Source organism: Amblyomma mixtum, chromosome 1 (genome assembly GCF_055824585.1).
Source record: "Amblyomma mixtum isolate Tamu chromosome 1, ASM5582458v1, whole genome shotgun sequence".
NCBI lineage: Eukaryota > Metazoa > Arthropoda > Arachnida > Ixodida > Ixodidae > Amblyomma > Amblyomma mixtum.
This window is the reverse complement of record NC_143012.1, coordinates 153,120,863-153,137,941: the sequence shown is the minus strand read 5'-3', so window position 1 is coordinate 153,137,941 and position 17,079 is coordinate 153,120,863. Positions and strand designations below refer to the sequence as shown.

Genomic DNA, 17,079 nt, shown 5'->3' with positions numbered 1-17,079 from the left:
AACACCTGACCAAAACGTCGGAGGTCAGCCTCTCGCATGCTCTCTATGTTTATTAGCAATGCGACGAAGTAGAGGAATGTTCTGCGAGACAGAGACTGAGTTTAGCCAGAGTGCCGGTGTTTTTCCGATTGCTCTGGATGAAAAGCCCCAAAACCCTAATGGCGGATATTTCGCGTATGGGTTGGCCACTAGCAGTAATGCAGATGGGAGGATGGCCGTGGAGGCCGGGTTGACCTCGGATGAGCAGCAGCTCGGACTTCTGAGCGGAGCACGAGAAGTTGGCTCTGGCTACATGTCGCTCAATGACATCCACCGCTTGTTGAAGTGCAAATTCAACCTTAGCATCGTTGCCTGCTGAAACCGAGAAGGTGATGTCTGCGTATAGCCCGGGGATAGCGTCTAATATAGAAGCTAGCGTGAGCAAGGCCACACTGAAAAGAAAGGGGGAGAGAACGGATCCCTGGGGGGTGCCATTGCTACCGAGGTTTATAGGGTCTGAGAGGAGAGAGCCAAAGCTAAGTTCAGCTGTACGACCAGAGAGGAAAGTACGTATATTCTCGTAGGTACGGTGACCAGGATTTAGTAGGGAGAGGTTAGCGAGAATAGCTCCGTGCGAGACGCTGTCAAATGCTTTAGTTGAATCAAGCCCTAGAATAGCCTTTGTGCCCGCTCTGGTAGAGGGGCACAGTGCCTGTCGAGAAAACTGGAGCTTAATATCTTGCGTAGAGCTTGGTGAGCTTGCGGTGAGCTTGCGGCATGCGAATAAACAAGGTCATAAATAAAGGAATAAACAAAGGACATAACTAAGAGGAACTAGAGACTGCCATAGCGACCCGAAAGCGCGGATTCTAAAAAGTTACCGGTTTACAATTTGCGCCCAAAAAATGCGCATGCGTGACGTCATTCAAGGTCACGTACGCGTAAATATGCCACCCAGCCCCGCATCCAGGGCGTTGGGGTGCATATGAACCGGAATTGTTTGGGCCAATGGGCGTCTATGGAGCCTTCGCTACCAGGGTACATCTACCTTGGCTGGCGTAGCAAGGAAGGCAGGGAGGAAAGACGGAGAACCGCGCCCTTGGGTTGGGCAGGTATGTCGGAATGAAAGAACAAAGCAGTGCCGCGGCTTGCCGACGCTCAGGCTGCTCGCTCGTCGCGGAGGCAAGGCAGAAGGAGAGGCTAGCGCGGCGCTTAAACTAGGCGAAACTGATTGCTAGACAAGGCGGCGGAGCGTATCCCGCAAGAACAGCCGCAGCAGCATGAGGCTTGGGAACGTCGCAATGAGTCGGCTGTGGAATTGAATGCCGCGTTGACGAAGCGCGAAGAGCAGGAGAACACGACGAATGTTGGCGAAAAGTATGCGCCGTGGGATGCTCGCAGACTCGCCATGCAGTCTTAAGCGGATAATCTCTCGAGGCGGGAAGGCAGAAAGAGTGTTGATATCCAATCTGAACGTGCAAGGCCGCACGGCTAGCTGTGGGGCTGGATCATGCAGTGCACAAAGGTGCTCGTAACAAAGGCCAAGCTAAGTATTTAAACGTGCTCAAAAAGAGGCGAAGCGAAGTAGCTAAACTTGCACCAAACTGAAAATGAAAGCCATCTAGCTATGTATACGTCATGCTGGCTCGTCGCTGACGAGACAGATGAGCTGAGATGGTGAGAAAGATGGGAGTACCCCAAGGAGCACAAACTGCACGCCATTAGCAGCATATATAACCGCTCCGCATTACCACAGCGCTGTTCGAGCATTTCTTGAACGATCGCGCAATAAAGCATCTTACTGTAGTAAGATGCAGATGTAGTAAGTCTCTAAAAGCTCAGCTTTTGAATTTCGCTGGGAGCAAAAACACCACTAAAGTGGCCTAGTGTCCCTTCAATTTACGAACCCAAATTTTAAGTTCAAAATTTTACCGATACAAAACTGATCACAGGTTTCATTTTCTGTTGTATCTATACGGACACAGGCACTGCGAATAATGTTGCCTCTTCCTTTTCCAGAAATCTTCAACGTAGCCGTTGAAGACGTGCCGCGCTGATTTCCTGAAACTTCTCGCGCATCCGCCAGGTTAAGCAAAAATAAAATAAACTACTCTAGGAAGGCCAAATGCTATCAGTTATGCAGAAAAATGATGCTTGCAGTCCTAGGCAACCACTTCCACTTACGTGTAGTCCAAGGTGCCGCCTCATTGTCCACTTGATCTTCAGCAAGCTGACATCTTCGATGGTGTTGTTCTTGGCTAGGAGCTTGGAGAATGACTCTGCATCCATGGCATCAAAACAGAAGCCTTCGACGCTAAGAGTTCTCACCGTTGTGTTTGCCACCAGCGCCTCGAACACCAAGTTGGCCTTGCGGCGATGAGAGCGATGGCGACACACCACGGTGAGCTCGGATGGAGCCCATGGTTTGGCCAGAGTCTGCTTGAAGCTTCCACCGCATTTGTGAACGGAAAACGAGGCGTCCACAATTAGCGTGAAGAGGCTGGCGTGGCTGATGAGAGCACGCATAACCGCTCCCGGGAAATCAATAGTGTGCCCTGCAAGGGATTTCTGTAAAAATAGAACACTTAGCGGCAGTTGCAGTTAACTTGCGAAACAGGCAACGGTGTTGGAGAGGAACGGTGATTTGCCCCTCCACGTAGTTAACTAACACTTTGAAAAATTAAAATACATTCGTACTTGGTCCTATTGCTTTTTTAAAGAGTGTGAAACAGTACTCTTGGAGAGCAAAGCAACAACTGATATACATATTGTCTCCACCGAAGCACCACACAATGCAGGGTGTATGACGATCAACCCACACTGCAGTGCAGTAGCGGTAACGTATTCGCACATAATTTACTACCTGATCTACACTGCAGTTGCAACAACCTCGAACGCAAAGCAGAACGCACTAGTTCATCAAAGACCGAAGATTGCAATCGGCGTCCATAGCTTAGTGTCTACTCACTTGGTTGCGTTGACGACCGCGTGCTGCGCTTTTCAGGATATCACCGTCCTGCAAAGAGGCGCCAAGAAAAGCAGGGTCAAATTTTCACCTCAGAAATGGCCACCACCTTCTGTCAGCAGCCAGTGGCCGGTGGCAATCTTCCCACCGGGCTGCAAACTTAGTGTACTACCTAAACGAACTTGGTACACAACCTCGGATACAACGAACCTTAGTATGCCATTTCGGATATAACAAACTTTCGTGTGCTAACCTCGGATATAACAAGCTTTAGCGGTCACCTCGGATATAACGAACATCAGCAAGCCCCCCCGATATAATGGACGCGTGTGCTAAACCCGGCTTACAATGAACTTTGGCGTGCTAGTCGGATATAACCATCTTTCTTGCCTGGACCTAGAATGCAAGGAACTTATTTCGTTGACGGCGGTTATAGCAAACCTGAATGCAATACCTCGAAATAACGAACTTTAGTGCGTCGCACTTCGGTATAATTAACATTTTGCTGCTAATTCATTGAAACGATCCGCCGTGGATAGCCGCAGTTTTTTTTTTATTGCAAGAGCTCAGCCGTCGCGCGCACTGTAGTACATAGAAAATCTCATTCATACGATCTTCATTCGGGGGTATTTGAAATATCTCGCTGTGTCTGATTATGTGTAATATGGCCCCTCACGCACCAAATCGCCATCGACAGCAGCTGGCTAAACACCCTCGAAAGTTAGTTCTATACATATGCTGCCCAGACACCTCCCAAGACACCCCGATATTTCTTTAGGGCGGCGACCATACAAAATACGAAGTCGTGTCACAAACCACATACATGCGCTACACGCTGACATCAGCACACAGAACGTGGCGGAAGGTCTGGTCATCACAGATCACGCCGCCTACCTGCCTGTTTGAGGAGGTGCAACGTTTTCTGGCGTGAAAACATTTGTGCAGTGACACAAAATTGTGCTCTACTTTGTTCTGCTGGTGTATAATTTACACAAACACGAGAGCCGTCAAATAGCTCCTTGGGCTGTGAAGCTTCTTGCGAAGTATCGAAGTCGAAGCATTACAAAATATGTGCACGTACTTGGCTCCCCGAGGACTTCATCTTACTCCGGAAAAAAGTTTTGCCATGACATTAACCAGAAAAAAAAGACCAAATATCCTGTCCTTCTTGGTGAGAGGCTGCTACTCTACGTACGGACCCAAGAGATCATCGGCATTGCCATCGACTGAAACCTCTTTTGGACACCCCATGTTCAAAAACTCCGTGTGAGAATAGTAGCGCCGTCATAAATCCTACAGTTCATGACAGGAACACGTTGGGGCTGCAGGTGCCGCTCTAAGTCCTCCTTCATGAATTCTATGTTGATGGTCTTTTGCGATATAGTTTACCGATCTTACAGAAAAGGTCGCCAACAAATAACAGGACGCTGGAGGCAGCACGAAACTTCTGCCTGCGGATCTATCTTGGCCTCTCGAACAGCTCCTCCACCTCGAGAACAGTTGTGGAAGCATAATGTTTACCGCTGGAACTGATCGCCGCACAGGTAACGATTATAACTGTACTTCAAGGAAATAAACATTTCCTGCACCGAGTTCATATAACCCACAGCAATTCCGGCTTTGTTCAAGCTGTGCAGCTATTGCATCTTCCTGCGATCAGTCAGCCACGGAAATTACTGGCAGCAGCTTTTCCTCCTTGGGCACTCTTACCTCTTACTTTTTTATCCACTCCCTTCTGTAACGCCCCACTGGGGCCCTGAAGGTATTGCAATAAATAATAAATAAATAAAACAGTTCATACCAGGTGTCACTGCAAAGAACGGCATGAGGCAGGCTGCGCTGCTGCAAGTTCCTTTGATCTACTTAGCTGAGCAGCATTCGCAAGACACACACACGTCTTCACTGACCGCTCAACTTGTCACGACTCCTTGTCATGAGGCCTTTATGTGCCGCCATCAGGCTAAATGCTTTCATGCCGGCTACACCGTAGGACATCCTCCAGCATAGCAGAGCTATACGGAATAAAAGAAGCTTTCTCCTATATCCTGCAACATAACCCAGGACGCTGGGTAATCTTCACGAACTCGCAAGAAGCGCTAAAAACCTTGTACAACCTACTGAAGAGAACTAATCACGAGCCAATTTCTCATGACATTGGATACCTACACTAATTGGCTGTTGCTGAAGGCCACTGTATAATTTTTCAATGGATTCCAGCTCACTGCGGCATCCTGCCCAACGAGAGAGTGGACGAAACGGCCCCTAAAGTTCTTGTGTTGTGTTGTGTTATGTTGTGTTATGTTGTGTTGTGCTGTGTTGTGTCTAATGGCGCATAAGCGGCTAAGGCTATCATGCGCCAAGAACAAGGTATGGAAAAATTGGCTTGAGCAGAGTTTGAAAACAAAGTGGATAAAAACGGTGGTGTAAAGGGCCTAAAAGTTATTTTTACTAACTAGCTGATGAAGGACAAGAATTTAAAAAATGTCTGATAGCAGAAACTTTTAAAGGTTGGGCCCCAAAGTTCTACAGCGCCGTAACTACAAGCGCATCTTCTTCACCAAATCATATGCATCCCAACTTGCAAAACGATGTACCCAGGATGAAAAGAACCGCCTCTGGAACTCGCCGAGTCATAATTACCACTTTTAACATCGAATCGTCCCACAGCTCACATCGTCTACCACTCTGGCTTCCGCATAATCGAGAAACAATTTATCATCGCCTTCGTCTTAGCGTTGCGTTTTCGAACAATCCACGATACCGCTTCAAGCAAGCAGAAAGACCGTATTGTGTCAACTGCGGCTGAATTGGGCCGGTCCTTCATATTATTTTCGAATGTCCAGCGTATGCCAACGAACGTCCGCACTATGAACAATCCATGCAGTCCGTCCCGTCACCCAAGTGCCACTCACAGTGGACTCTATATTAGGTCCTTTAGGCTGCTACAGAGAGCAGCGATGTGCAGTGACATTCTCATTTGCCTAATTGAACGCTATTAGTGCTTTAGACAGACCCTAAATTGCCCCAACACTTTATCATCCTGCTTTATATGCAGAGCACCTGACATCGTTCTCATGCAGAAAAACCATAATGCAGTGAACTATTGCGTTGCAACCCTCTTCAATGACCGCAATCTTTACTGCCACCCTTGTCGGAAGTCTGTTTTTCACCTGTTTTTCTGCTTTAAATGAACGTGTGTAGTGTGAGGAACTAGATACCGCCGAAAAATTCTCTGCTAGCATATCTGCTTGTTCATCAGTACTTGTTTGTGTTACATGGGGCAGTGAGAAAAGTGACTGTGAAGGCGGAGTAGCTACCATTCAGTTTATGCGCTTGCTCCCACACATTCTTCGATATCATTGAACTGTGTATGAAAGATGTATAGTTTTGCCATGAAGTTTTCTCAGCGCGCCTACGGATATGCCCGGCTGTGGCTCTTGCCAGTTGAAATTTATAAGGTTATAATGTGCTGGGCATCTACAGAAAATGCCCCAGACTTTGCTTTGTTTCTCTTTTTCACTTCTCGACATTCCTGTGTATACCTAACTTCATGATTTTTTCGCACCACTCCCGAGGATCCTGAGGGAAGCTGTGGTCCAGAAGATATTTAATGAAAAATTGGGCGTTCAGGCGAAAACTATAGACAGAATTCATCGTATAGGCAAGAAAAAAACTGGTAGCCAAAGACCTGTCATTATGCACTTTTTCGACTCTAGAGAAAGAGAGTTGGTATTTAAGAACTGCGGGAAGTTGAAAGGCGGCCCGATAAGTGTAAGCCCAGACTCTGCGAAGGAAACAGTAGCAGTACGAAAAAAACTGTGGCAAAGTAGTAAAGCAGAAAGAGATAACGGAACAAAGGTCAAACTGATACATGATAAACTTAAGATGAACAACACCATTTACGCATGGGATCATGCACGACAAGAGCGTTGTCTGTACCGAACCCACCAAGATAAGATAGGACGACCCAAAGTTACCGATGAGTCTGCTGGTCATAGTTCGCTATCCCCGACCAAATCAACTGCAGATTCTGATGATCATAGCGATTGCTCGCAAATATAGCTCAGAATTATTCTGTTAAACGCCCTCGGTGTAGCAAACAAAACAACTGATTTACTACATTTGCTAATTTTCGAGAACCCTGACTTATTGTTAATAACCGAGACCTGGTTACATGAGGGAATTGGTAACGATAGCATTTTCCCATCAGGCTACCATGTTTTTAGATGGGATAGAAATTCTAAAGGAGGGGGGGGGGTGGCTATTGTTATGAAAAGCAAAGTATCTGCAGTCGCTCTTAACTGCAGCATTTCTGAAATGGTGTGGTGCAAGGTTTCTTGTGGCAACCTTGTACATTTAGTAGGTGTTGTGTACAGGCCGCCTTCTACATCTCCTGAATTTCTGGATGAATTGCTTTTGTTCCTTAACTCTCATGTAAATAAGAACACCAGAGTGATAATGGCTGGCGACTTCAATTTGCCACATATTAATTTGGAAACTTTGTCAATAGGTAATGTAGAAATAGTTAGTTAGTTATATGGGGTTTTATGGCGCATAAGCAACTAGGGCTATCATGCGCCAAACACAAGGTTAGATGATATGTCGAGTGTACAGACGTTACATTATAATAGATTTAGAACAATGGCTATCTTTAGAAACTTACAAACAAGTGGAAACTCGACAAGTGTTTGCTCGCCTAAAAGCAATGCGGAATGAAATGGAATGTGTTCATTGTAAAATACAGCAAACAATTTTTTTCTAAGTTCTTCGAGATGCGAACAAGAAAATAAAATGTGATTTACTGTGAGCTCCTCACCACACATTTCACACACAGGTTTGTCTTTAAGAAGTTATGGGTGATGTGTGTGTGACCTATGCGTAAACGACATAAAATTACTTCGATAAAACGCTCTTTATGGTGGCATGATTTCCATTCTTTTAAAATGGGCTTTAAGGTATGCAGCTTGTTGTGTCCTTCATTTTCCCAAGAAGCTTGCCACTTGGCTCTTAGTCTGCTATGCACTAACATCATGTAATCCCTAGGAGGAAAAGTAACATGTTTTATTTCCATGGTTCTGGTTTGTGCAGCACACATGTCGGCTCTTTCATTGTCCCTAATGCCAATGTGACTGGGAACCCAGCAGAACTTTATAACATGTTTTTGTGTTGTGACCTTTACTATATTGTGTATGATGCTTCCAATCTGTGGCTCCGTGGCATTTTTGGAGTTTAATGCTGTAAGGACGCTCAGTGAATCTGTATAAATGATGCTGTTTTTGATGTTTTCATTTGTTATTTTCTGTACCGCAACACAAATGGCATAACACTCAGCGGTGAAAACTGTAGCACATGAGGGCAGTCGTACTGCATTTTCATTTTTTTCCTTGTATTACGGCGCTTCCAACATGAGCTTGAGTTTTTGACCCGTCAGTATAAAATGCAGTGTAATTTCTGTATATTTCTTGTAGTGCTAGATATTCTTATATTATATGGTCGTGTGGTGTACAGGGTTTCCTGAGGCGCGTTAGTGTGACGTCACACACTGTGGGGAGAGTGTACCACGGTGGTAGCGCTTCGTGTCTTGGGGCAATATTTTTAATTTCGCTTAGTATGTTCAGAGCTTGGCATTTTTCTTCGAAGCGCAAGAGCAACGGCTTAATCGCGTGAGGCTTGTTGAAGAGTATTCGGGATGGGCATTTCGTCAGAATTGGGTAACAGAGATGTTTGGGCTGAGAAAGGATTTTGAGGATGTATGTACAAGTTAGTGCAGTTCTTCGATCTTCTAAGGAAGGTTCATTCGTTTCCACATACAGACTTGCTATTGGTGAAGTTCTGTAAGCACCGGAACACAAACTTAAACCAAGATTGTGGATAGGATCCAGTCGTTTTATGTAGGATGGTCTAGCTGAGCCATATACTATGGACCCATAGTCTAACTTAGAGCGAACCAGAGAACGATATATATGTAATAGACATGCCCTATCAGACCCCCAGCGTTTTCTTGATAGTAGTTTCAGTACATTGGGGGCCTGGGAAGCTTTTTTCTTTAAGCAGTTTATATGTGGAGAGAAAGTGAGCTTTTTACCGAAAGTTACTCCTAGAAATTTATGCCCTTGTTTGACAGGTAATGGTGTCTGGTTTAGATATAGTGTGGGGTTGGCCTGTAGGCCTCGTCTCAAAGAGAACAGAACCGCTACTGTTTTCTGAGGAGAAAATCTAAATCCGTTTCTATCTGCTCAGGTAGCCAACTTATTTATTGTTATTTGTATCTGTCGCTCACAAGTAGGTATGCTGGAAGACGTGCATGCTATTTGGAGGTCAGCTATATAAACTGAGTACATTATGGATTTTGCGATTACTTTTCCTATTGAGTTCATTTTGATGATGAATAAGGTCGTGCTGAGGATGCACCCCTGGGGTACGCCAGTTTCTTGTATAAAAGTGTTGGAGAAGGTTGCGCCTAGGCGGACTCGGAACGTGCGGTTGGTTAGGAAGTCGTTCAAACAACTCAGCATCCTGCCCCGGATACCTAGGTCCGCTAGGTCACGGAGGATACCGAACCTCCACGTGGTATCGTAAGCCTTCTCCAGATCGAAGAAGACCCCGATACAGTGTTGCTTGTGGATGAACGCTTCCCGGACTGTGTTCTCAAAGCGAACAAGGTGATCGGTTGTGGAACATGTATTTTTAAACCCGCATTGGTGTATATCTAAAAGTTGCCGGGACTGAAGTATGAAGTTAGTCTGATGTTTAGAATGCTTTCGAATGATTTTGCTATACAGCTAGTGAATGCTATTGGCCTGTAACTGGTGGGACTAGTTGATGGTTTGCCAGGTTTTATAAAGGGTACTATGATTGCTTCTCTCCATGCTTGGGGGATTTCTCCACTCATCCATATTTTATTGAAAAATTTTAGGAGAGCCTCTATGGCAGTCTCAGAGAGGTGAGCAAGCATGGCATAATGTATATTGTCTGGGCCTGGTGCTGTCTTTTTACCGGATGTTAGTACTGCGTTTAGTTCCTGCATTGTAATTAGCTGATTGTAGTCTTCACGTATGCATGTTCTGAAGGGAAGTTTTTGTTTTTCTACTATTGTTTTGTGCTTTTGAAAGGAGTGTGTGTAGTTGGATGAGCTTGAACCAGTAGAAAAATGCTCACCCAATATGTTGGCCTGCTCTTCTTATGTTGTTTGAGTACCGGGTGTTGTTAGCATTAGAAATGTGAAAGCAGTAAAATTTCCAGTGAATTTCCTCACCTGCTCCCACATTTTTTTTGGATGTTATTGAGCTGTTTATCGAGGATATGTACTGTTGCCATGATGCCCTTTCTGCGTTGCGTCTGATGTATCGTGCTTTTGCTCTTGCTTTTCGAAAGTTTTAGAGATTCTCATGTGTTGGATACCTCCGAAAAATGGCCTAGGCTTTGTTTTGTTTCTTTTTTGCATCTTTACATTGTTTTGTGTGCCAATATTTGTGATTTTGTTTTACTATTCCAGAGGATTGAGGAATAGCTAAATGTGCGGCAGCTAAGATACAATTTGTGAACTTTTCATTGATCTCATTGATGTCAGTATTTTCTAAAACTATGTTCTCTAATGTGGATTGTGCACTAAAAAGTTGCCAGTCAGCTAAATGTAGCTTCCAACACCGTGGTTTTGTGGGAACGACTGCTGGCGATGATGAGAGACTTATTACAACAGGGAGATGATCACTTCCATATGGATTGTCTAAAACACTCCAGTTAAAATTGTTAAAAACAGACGGTGAACTAAAAGACAAATCTAAAACACTCATTTTCCCCGAGGTTGGGGAGCAGTCCCTAGGTTTATTAGAGTTGAGTAAACAGACGTCATTGCATAAAATAAAATCCTCTACGAGATGGCCTCTAGCGTCAGTTTTCTCGCTTCCCCAAAAACATGAATGTGCATTAAAATCTCCAACTACCAGGTATGGCTCTGGTAGCTGCTCTAAAAGATCCTCTAAGTCATGTAGCGTTAAATTAAAGTGCGGATCGATATATAGTGAGCACACTGTGATGGTTTTATGGGCAACCAGAGTGGCTGCGCCAGCTTCGAGTCTTGTTTTTAGTTAAAGCTCTCGAGCCGGGACACCGTTTTTCACTATGATGGCTACGCCTCCCGACAGCCGGCTCGCCTGTTTCCGATCGCGGCGGAAAACAGTGTAATTCTTAAGAAAGTTATTTTTTTCGGGACCTAAATTTGTTTCTTGTAGACATAACGCGACAGGAGCGTGTGCTCGTAGTATGTCTTTTATGTCACTGTAATTGTTTAAAAGTCCTCTACAGTTCCATTGTATTATGAAAGACATCTTCATTTTGTGTTTCTATAGGGTAGAAAGGTAGATCAAGTTGTTGATGACCCCGTGACTCGGGGCCTGACTTTTTTTGATCGATCCAGAGAGCTCCGCCGACCGTCCGACGTGGACGGCGCGGGGCTGCCCGGGGCCGTGCCCATCGCCTCTGCGGAGGTGCTGGACGACCGTGCAGAAGGCACGATCACTTTCAAGTTTGACCTCGACCTGTGGGAAGAGGTCTTGAGGCCCGCCGACCCAGGGATCTGCGCAGCCTGACTTGCAGTTGGCGGAGCAGCGTGAGCTGCTCTGCCTTGGGGCGCGGATGGCACCGCCACAGGCTCACTGCGTGCGACCTGGACGGGTGCCGAAGCCTGGTGTGGTGCGCCGCGCCCACGCACCACATCGGCGAAGTTTTGTTTTGTTGTGAAGGAGAATGAGTTCCTGTTTTCCTGTTCCTGTGAAATGTTTTCCCTTGTCTTTATGGTGATTATCTCCTTTTCTTTTTTCCAGGACGGACACGCCCTGGAGTACGCTGCATGGTCTGCATCACAGTTTGCGCAGTGCGGGGCTGCATCACATTGATCAGATTGATCCTTCGAGGCGCATTTCGCGCACGTTTTCCGGCCGCGACAACTTTGTGAGCCGTGACCGAACCTTTGGCAGTTGAAACATCGGCGAGGGTTGGGAATGTATGGTCTTATGTTAACTTTCAGATATCCTACTTCGACTGTGCCGGGCCGTGTGCTGGTGCTGAACGTCAGGATCATGTGTTTTGTGTCTATTTCCTTATTATACTTCCGGATCTTCATTCTGTGAACATCTATCACGTCCTGGTCACTCAGACCTTCGAGCATCTCTTTTTCGGTGATGTGGACAAAGTCAATTTCGGATATAACGCCTCGGACGGTGTTCAGAGATAGGTGTGACGTCACGGAGACAGGAATATCCCCAACAGATACAATGTTTACGAGTTTTAGGTGTTGGACGTTGTCACGCAGTTCGAGCAGTAAGTCACCGCTGGCCATTTTAGATACCTTGTAGCCAATGCCCAAGGCTTCTGTCAAACACTTTGACACTAGAAAGGGGGACAGGATTCTAGCTTGCTTATCTTGTACTTCACTATGAATCACATGGTACTTATGAAAACTGACTTTTCTTTTTTGAAAAAACTCTTCTGCTTCGTTCCGCCCTCTCTTGAGAGAGCGATCTGGTTTGGAAAAGGGGAGCCATAAAAATTCTAGTTTTTTCGGTCATGGTGCCAGCCACCCACCATGGAGCCCAACAAGGGGACGGGACAGGAACTTGCGAGCAAGTCCTGCCCACGCCAGCTGTACACCTTAACTATAACCTAATATGACTCAACTCAGGTTAGTTGGCCACACACGGTTAACCCTCGCCGCCAGGAAAAAGAGGAAAAAACGAAGAAAAGAGGAGGAGACAGGAGAGTTGTAAGAAAGAGATAGGAAAGTGTAAGATAGAGGGGAGGATAGGAAAAGGCGACTGCCGATTTCCCCCGGTCGGGTTAGGCCGGAGGTGCCGTCTACAGGAAGCTGGGGCCAAAGTGGTGTGTTGCCTCCGCCGAGGGGCCTTAAAGGTCCAAACGCTCGGCATCGGCTCAACCACCAGGATCCCCTTTTCCCCGGACACGGCGATGCCACGCACGGCTAAGCGCGGATGCTCGGGTCCGTGGTGACGCATTGTTCACCATCATCCCCCTGCGGGGATGTTCGTGCGGATTCTCGGGTTAACCCCGTGGTGTCGCCATTCACCAACGTCTGCATGCTGCAGACGCCTCCCTGCGGGGATTGTAGAAATAAGCAGTGCGAATAAAGTAATGGAAATTATGTTTACTCATAACCTTAAGCAAATAGTAAAAGATTTTACAAGGGTTACATCAAGGTCCCAGTCATTGTTGGACTTGGTTTTCTTATCCACTAAAGTGGCAGACCACACTCTATCTGTCGAGCCGGGTTTATCTGACCACAAGATGATCTGTTTGAATGTGCGGTTGAACACACAAGTCCGCAAAAAATCGCATGTTTTAATACGGGTCAAAGATTACAGCCGGGCAGACGATACGTCTATCTTAGACGTCTTAGAAGAAAACTTGAATCAGTTTGCAACTGTATCAAACCATGAAAGTGTCGAGGAATTGTGGCAACGTTTTAAGGGCGCACTAAAATATTGCATTGATAGGTTTGTTCCCACTCGCTCAAAGAAATCGAAGCAGATCAATCCTTGGATCACTAGAGAGATCATTCAGTTAAAGCGCAAGGTAAAAAGGCTACGAAAGCAAAAAAATAGAGCGACAGAACTTTCAAACACCAAAAAGAAGCTCAAAACAGTGTTATTAGATTCGAAAAAAACTTTCTTCAATATAACACTGACTAATTTTCTCACAAGCTCACCACAAACGTTCTGGCGATATTTTTCAGCGAAAAAGAACGCAATAACACAGGTAATAGATGGGGACAATGAGGTGACTGATAAAAACGGTATTGCAAATCAGTTTAATGATTTCTTCCAGACGGTCTTTAGTAGGGATGAAAATGACATTGAGAGTGATCATACAACAATTTACACGTTGGCCATACTCAATGCCCGAGATTCGCATCAATAGGGAGGGCATCTGTCAGCAGCTGCTGTCTCTTGACCCGAAGAAATCGAGCGGTCCCGATGAAATACCGACGGAATTCCTTAAACGGTATGCTGAGTGGTTATCATATTATTTGCAAATTTTATTTGAAAAGTCATTGCGGGATCATTCTTTACCTTGTGACCATGGCGCAGCGCAATAGTAGTTCCGGCATTTAAAGGCGGTAATAGACTTCTTGTAAAAAACTATAGGCCAGTTTCACTCACTTCCGTATGTTGCAAGGTTTTTGAACACATAATAGCTAAACACATCCTTTATTTTTTGGAAATAAATGAGCTATTGTGTCCATTCCAGCATGGTTTTCGGACCGGCCTTTCGACAGTGATGCAGTTAATTGAAACAGTGAACGACTTTTGCAAGGCTATAGATGAACGTCAGCAGGTAGATGTGGTCTGTGTAGACTTCTCGAAGGCTTTCGATAAAGTTCCGCATCATAAGCCTCTTTTTAAACTACGCAGATTAGGAATCGCTGAAAATATAGTACTATGGATTCAGGCCCATCTAAGTAACCGCTGTCAAGTCGTCAAAATAGAAAGTGCAGTATCAAATAGGCGTGAAGTTCTGTCGGGGGTGCCACAGGGCTCCGTTCTAGGTCCGCTTTTGTTTTTATTGTATATAAATCATATTTCTGCTATCGTCGAATCGCCTATCAGAATGAAACTTTTTGCCGATTGTTTAATTTACTCTCCTGTGGCTTCCCTGGCAGATCAGATGAACATAAATAGGTGTCTTCAGTCGTTAAACTCGCGGTGCCTGAAATGGGGTATGGAAATAAACTACCAAAAATCTAATTACATGCAACTAACAAGGAAGCAGAATGTTATGATGTTTCGATACAATATCGGTGAAAATTCCTTAGATCAAGTAAAGTGTCACAAGTACTTGGGAGTGATATTAACAGATAATCTTGACTGGCGCACCAATATTGAAAATGTCTATTTAAAAGCCTACCAGAAGGTCTGCTTCTTGAGGAGGAAGTTGCCGAATGCGACTAGAGAAATTAAATTGATTGCGTACAAGACGCTCGTGCGGCCAATCATAGAGTACGCAAGTGCAGTGTGGAGTCCTCATCAAAAGGTTTTAAAACGGAAACTGGAAAGATTGCAAAGGATGTCAGCACGTTTTATATGCTCTAAATACCGCCGCACTGATTCAGTCACATCAATGCTAAAAGAGTGTCAGTTAGAATCACTAGAAGTAAGAAGAACAAAGCAGAAATTCAAAACTTTTTTCTGATAATGAATGATAAAGTCAAAGTTAATAAACATCACTATGTTACACCTCCCCTGAAGCGTTGCCCTCGGAAAAATCACAGTAAGGTATTACAACCTACTATACACGTACTGATGTCTATCGCTACTCCTTTTTTCCCGATGCTGTAGAAATTTGGAATCAACTACCAAGTGACGTTGTGGGCCAAACAGATGTAGACAAATTTGTGATAGGTGTGAACGCGTTCCTGGAAGATTGCTGTGCAAATCTGTAATTCTGTGCATTTGAGTGTTTCTTTTTTAGCGAAGAGAATTGCACTTGTGTCTGTATATGTTTCCCTCCCTGTAATGACCCTCATGCAGAGGGTTTACAGTATGAATAAATAAATAAAATAAAAGTCGTGAACATTTCATTCAGTTCGTATATACCGTGATCATCCGAAAAAAAATTTGCTCCAGACTCGCTTTTACGGCAAGAACTGCAGGCCGCTGTGGTGCCCCGCCCCGTCTCACCACATGGGTGATTTTTGTTTTTCCTGTGAAGAGGAATATTCCTCGCGTTTATCGATTATGGGGGTTTAACGTCCTAAAGCGAGTCAGGCTATGAGAGACGCCTTAGTGAAGGGATCCGGAAATCTCGACCACATGGGGTTCTTTAACATGCACTGACATCACACAGTACATAGACGTCTAGAACTTCACCTTTATCGAAATTCCACCGCCGCGTTTTTCATGTCAGCAGCAGAGCGCCATAACCAAAAGGCCACCGTGGCGCCCGTTCCTTGTTTTTGTGCGCGTTGTTTTCTTGCTTCTTTAGGTGGTATGTTTTCATTAATTTAATAATTATATCTTTCTTGTAGGATAGACACGATCTCAAGTATACGGGGTGGTTCCATTCACATTTACCGCACTTTGGTGTAGCGTTGCAGTTAACGGATTCATGGTCATTTGATGCACATTGGGCACAAGTTTGCCGGCCGCGACAGCTCTTGGAGACTGCCGAATCTTTGACACTTGAAGCATTTTCTTGGATTTTGGGTGTATGGCCGGACAATGTTTTTTTTTTTGTATGGTATCTAGGAGTTTGCTAGAGGCGAAGGCCAGGATTAAGTGTTTTGTTCATGTTTCCTTATCGTCTATTTTTTCGGATTTTGATGCCTTTGGTCTCAGTCATGTTCTAGTCTTCCAAGCTCTCCAACATTTCTTCTACTGCCAGTGTCAGGAAGTCGTGTTCTGAAGCTGCTGAGGAAAATATCTGCACTGCAATAAGGTCAATCCCCACGCACAGCTCTTTTTACACCATGTCCCTTCCATGACCCTGACCCACCCTCCTACCAAACACTGGCAGAGGGTGCTGGCCACGCGACGCTGGGCTCATGTAGAACTCATTGTTAGAGCCCTTATGTAACGGGGCACTTTAAAACTGAAGGTGCTCTGTCGCTTGCAGCAATCTATTAGTGAGCGGCAACAGGTCACCGAAGAAGTAACAAGCGCCACTGCGGGTGACCTTACTTTTAGGGCGACGTCCACTTCGACAATCTTCAGCAGCTTAAGAGTCTCCGTTCTCGACAGGCCCTCTGCAAAGGTATCCAGTGGTCCCCGCGATGTCACGACGACAGCGACTTTGTCCAGAGCCAGTTCGACGAGCTGCAGCGTCAGCAGGCGCTGGATGGCAGCGAAGGCATTCGACGTGGCCTCGGCGCTCAGCTCGCATCCGCAGAGGCGCAGGCTGGTCAGCGACGTGGCCGACTTCAGTGCGTCGGACAGAAGTAGCACGAAGCGTCGGTTTTCACGCGATGAAAGGAGTAACTGCAAATCGAAAACACGTTAATTCTCGTGGCCACTTTCACACGTCGGAGCGAAAGTACAGAGAGAAGGCAAGAAAACGACAGTCTAAGCACCTTCAGAACGATTTACCGGTTGCATGAGCCTGCGCGGACACTTACGTTTAAAAGT

General features: G+C 45.5%; 1 protein-coding gene across 1 annotated transcript in view; it reads right to left on the bottom strand.

The window, feature by feature from the left end:
• Window positions 1-17,079, bottom strand: part of LOC149368010 (uncharacterized) — a 70,171-nt gene that overhangs the window by 41,088 nt on the left and 12,004 nt on the right. The window contains exons 2-4 of the mRNA XM_089569725.1: window positions 16,636-16,932; window positions 2,948-2,995; window positions 2,164-2,547 (exon numbers count right to left, since the gene is read on the bottom strand). Coding sequence (XP_089425851.1) covers window positions 2,164-2,547; window positions 2,948-2,995; window positions 16,636-16,932 — 729 coding nt within the window. The remainder of the gene's footprint in view (window positions 1-2,163; window positions 2,548-2,947; window positions 2,996-16,635; window positions 16,933-17,079) is intronic.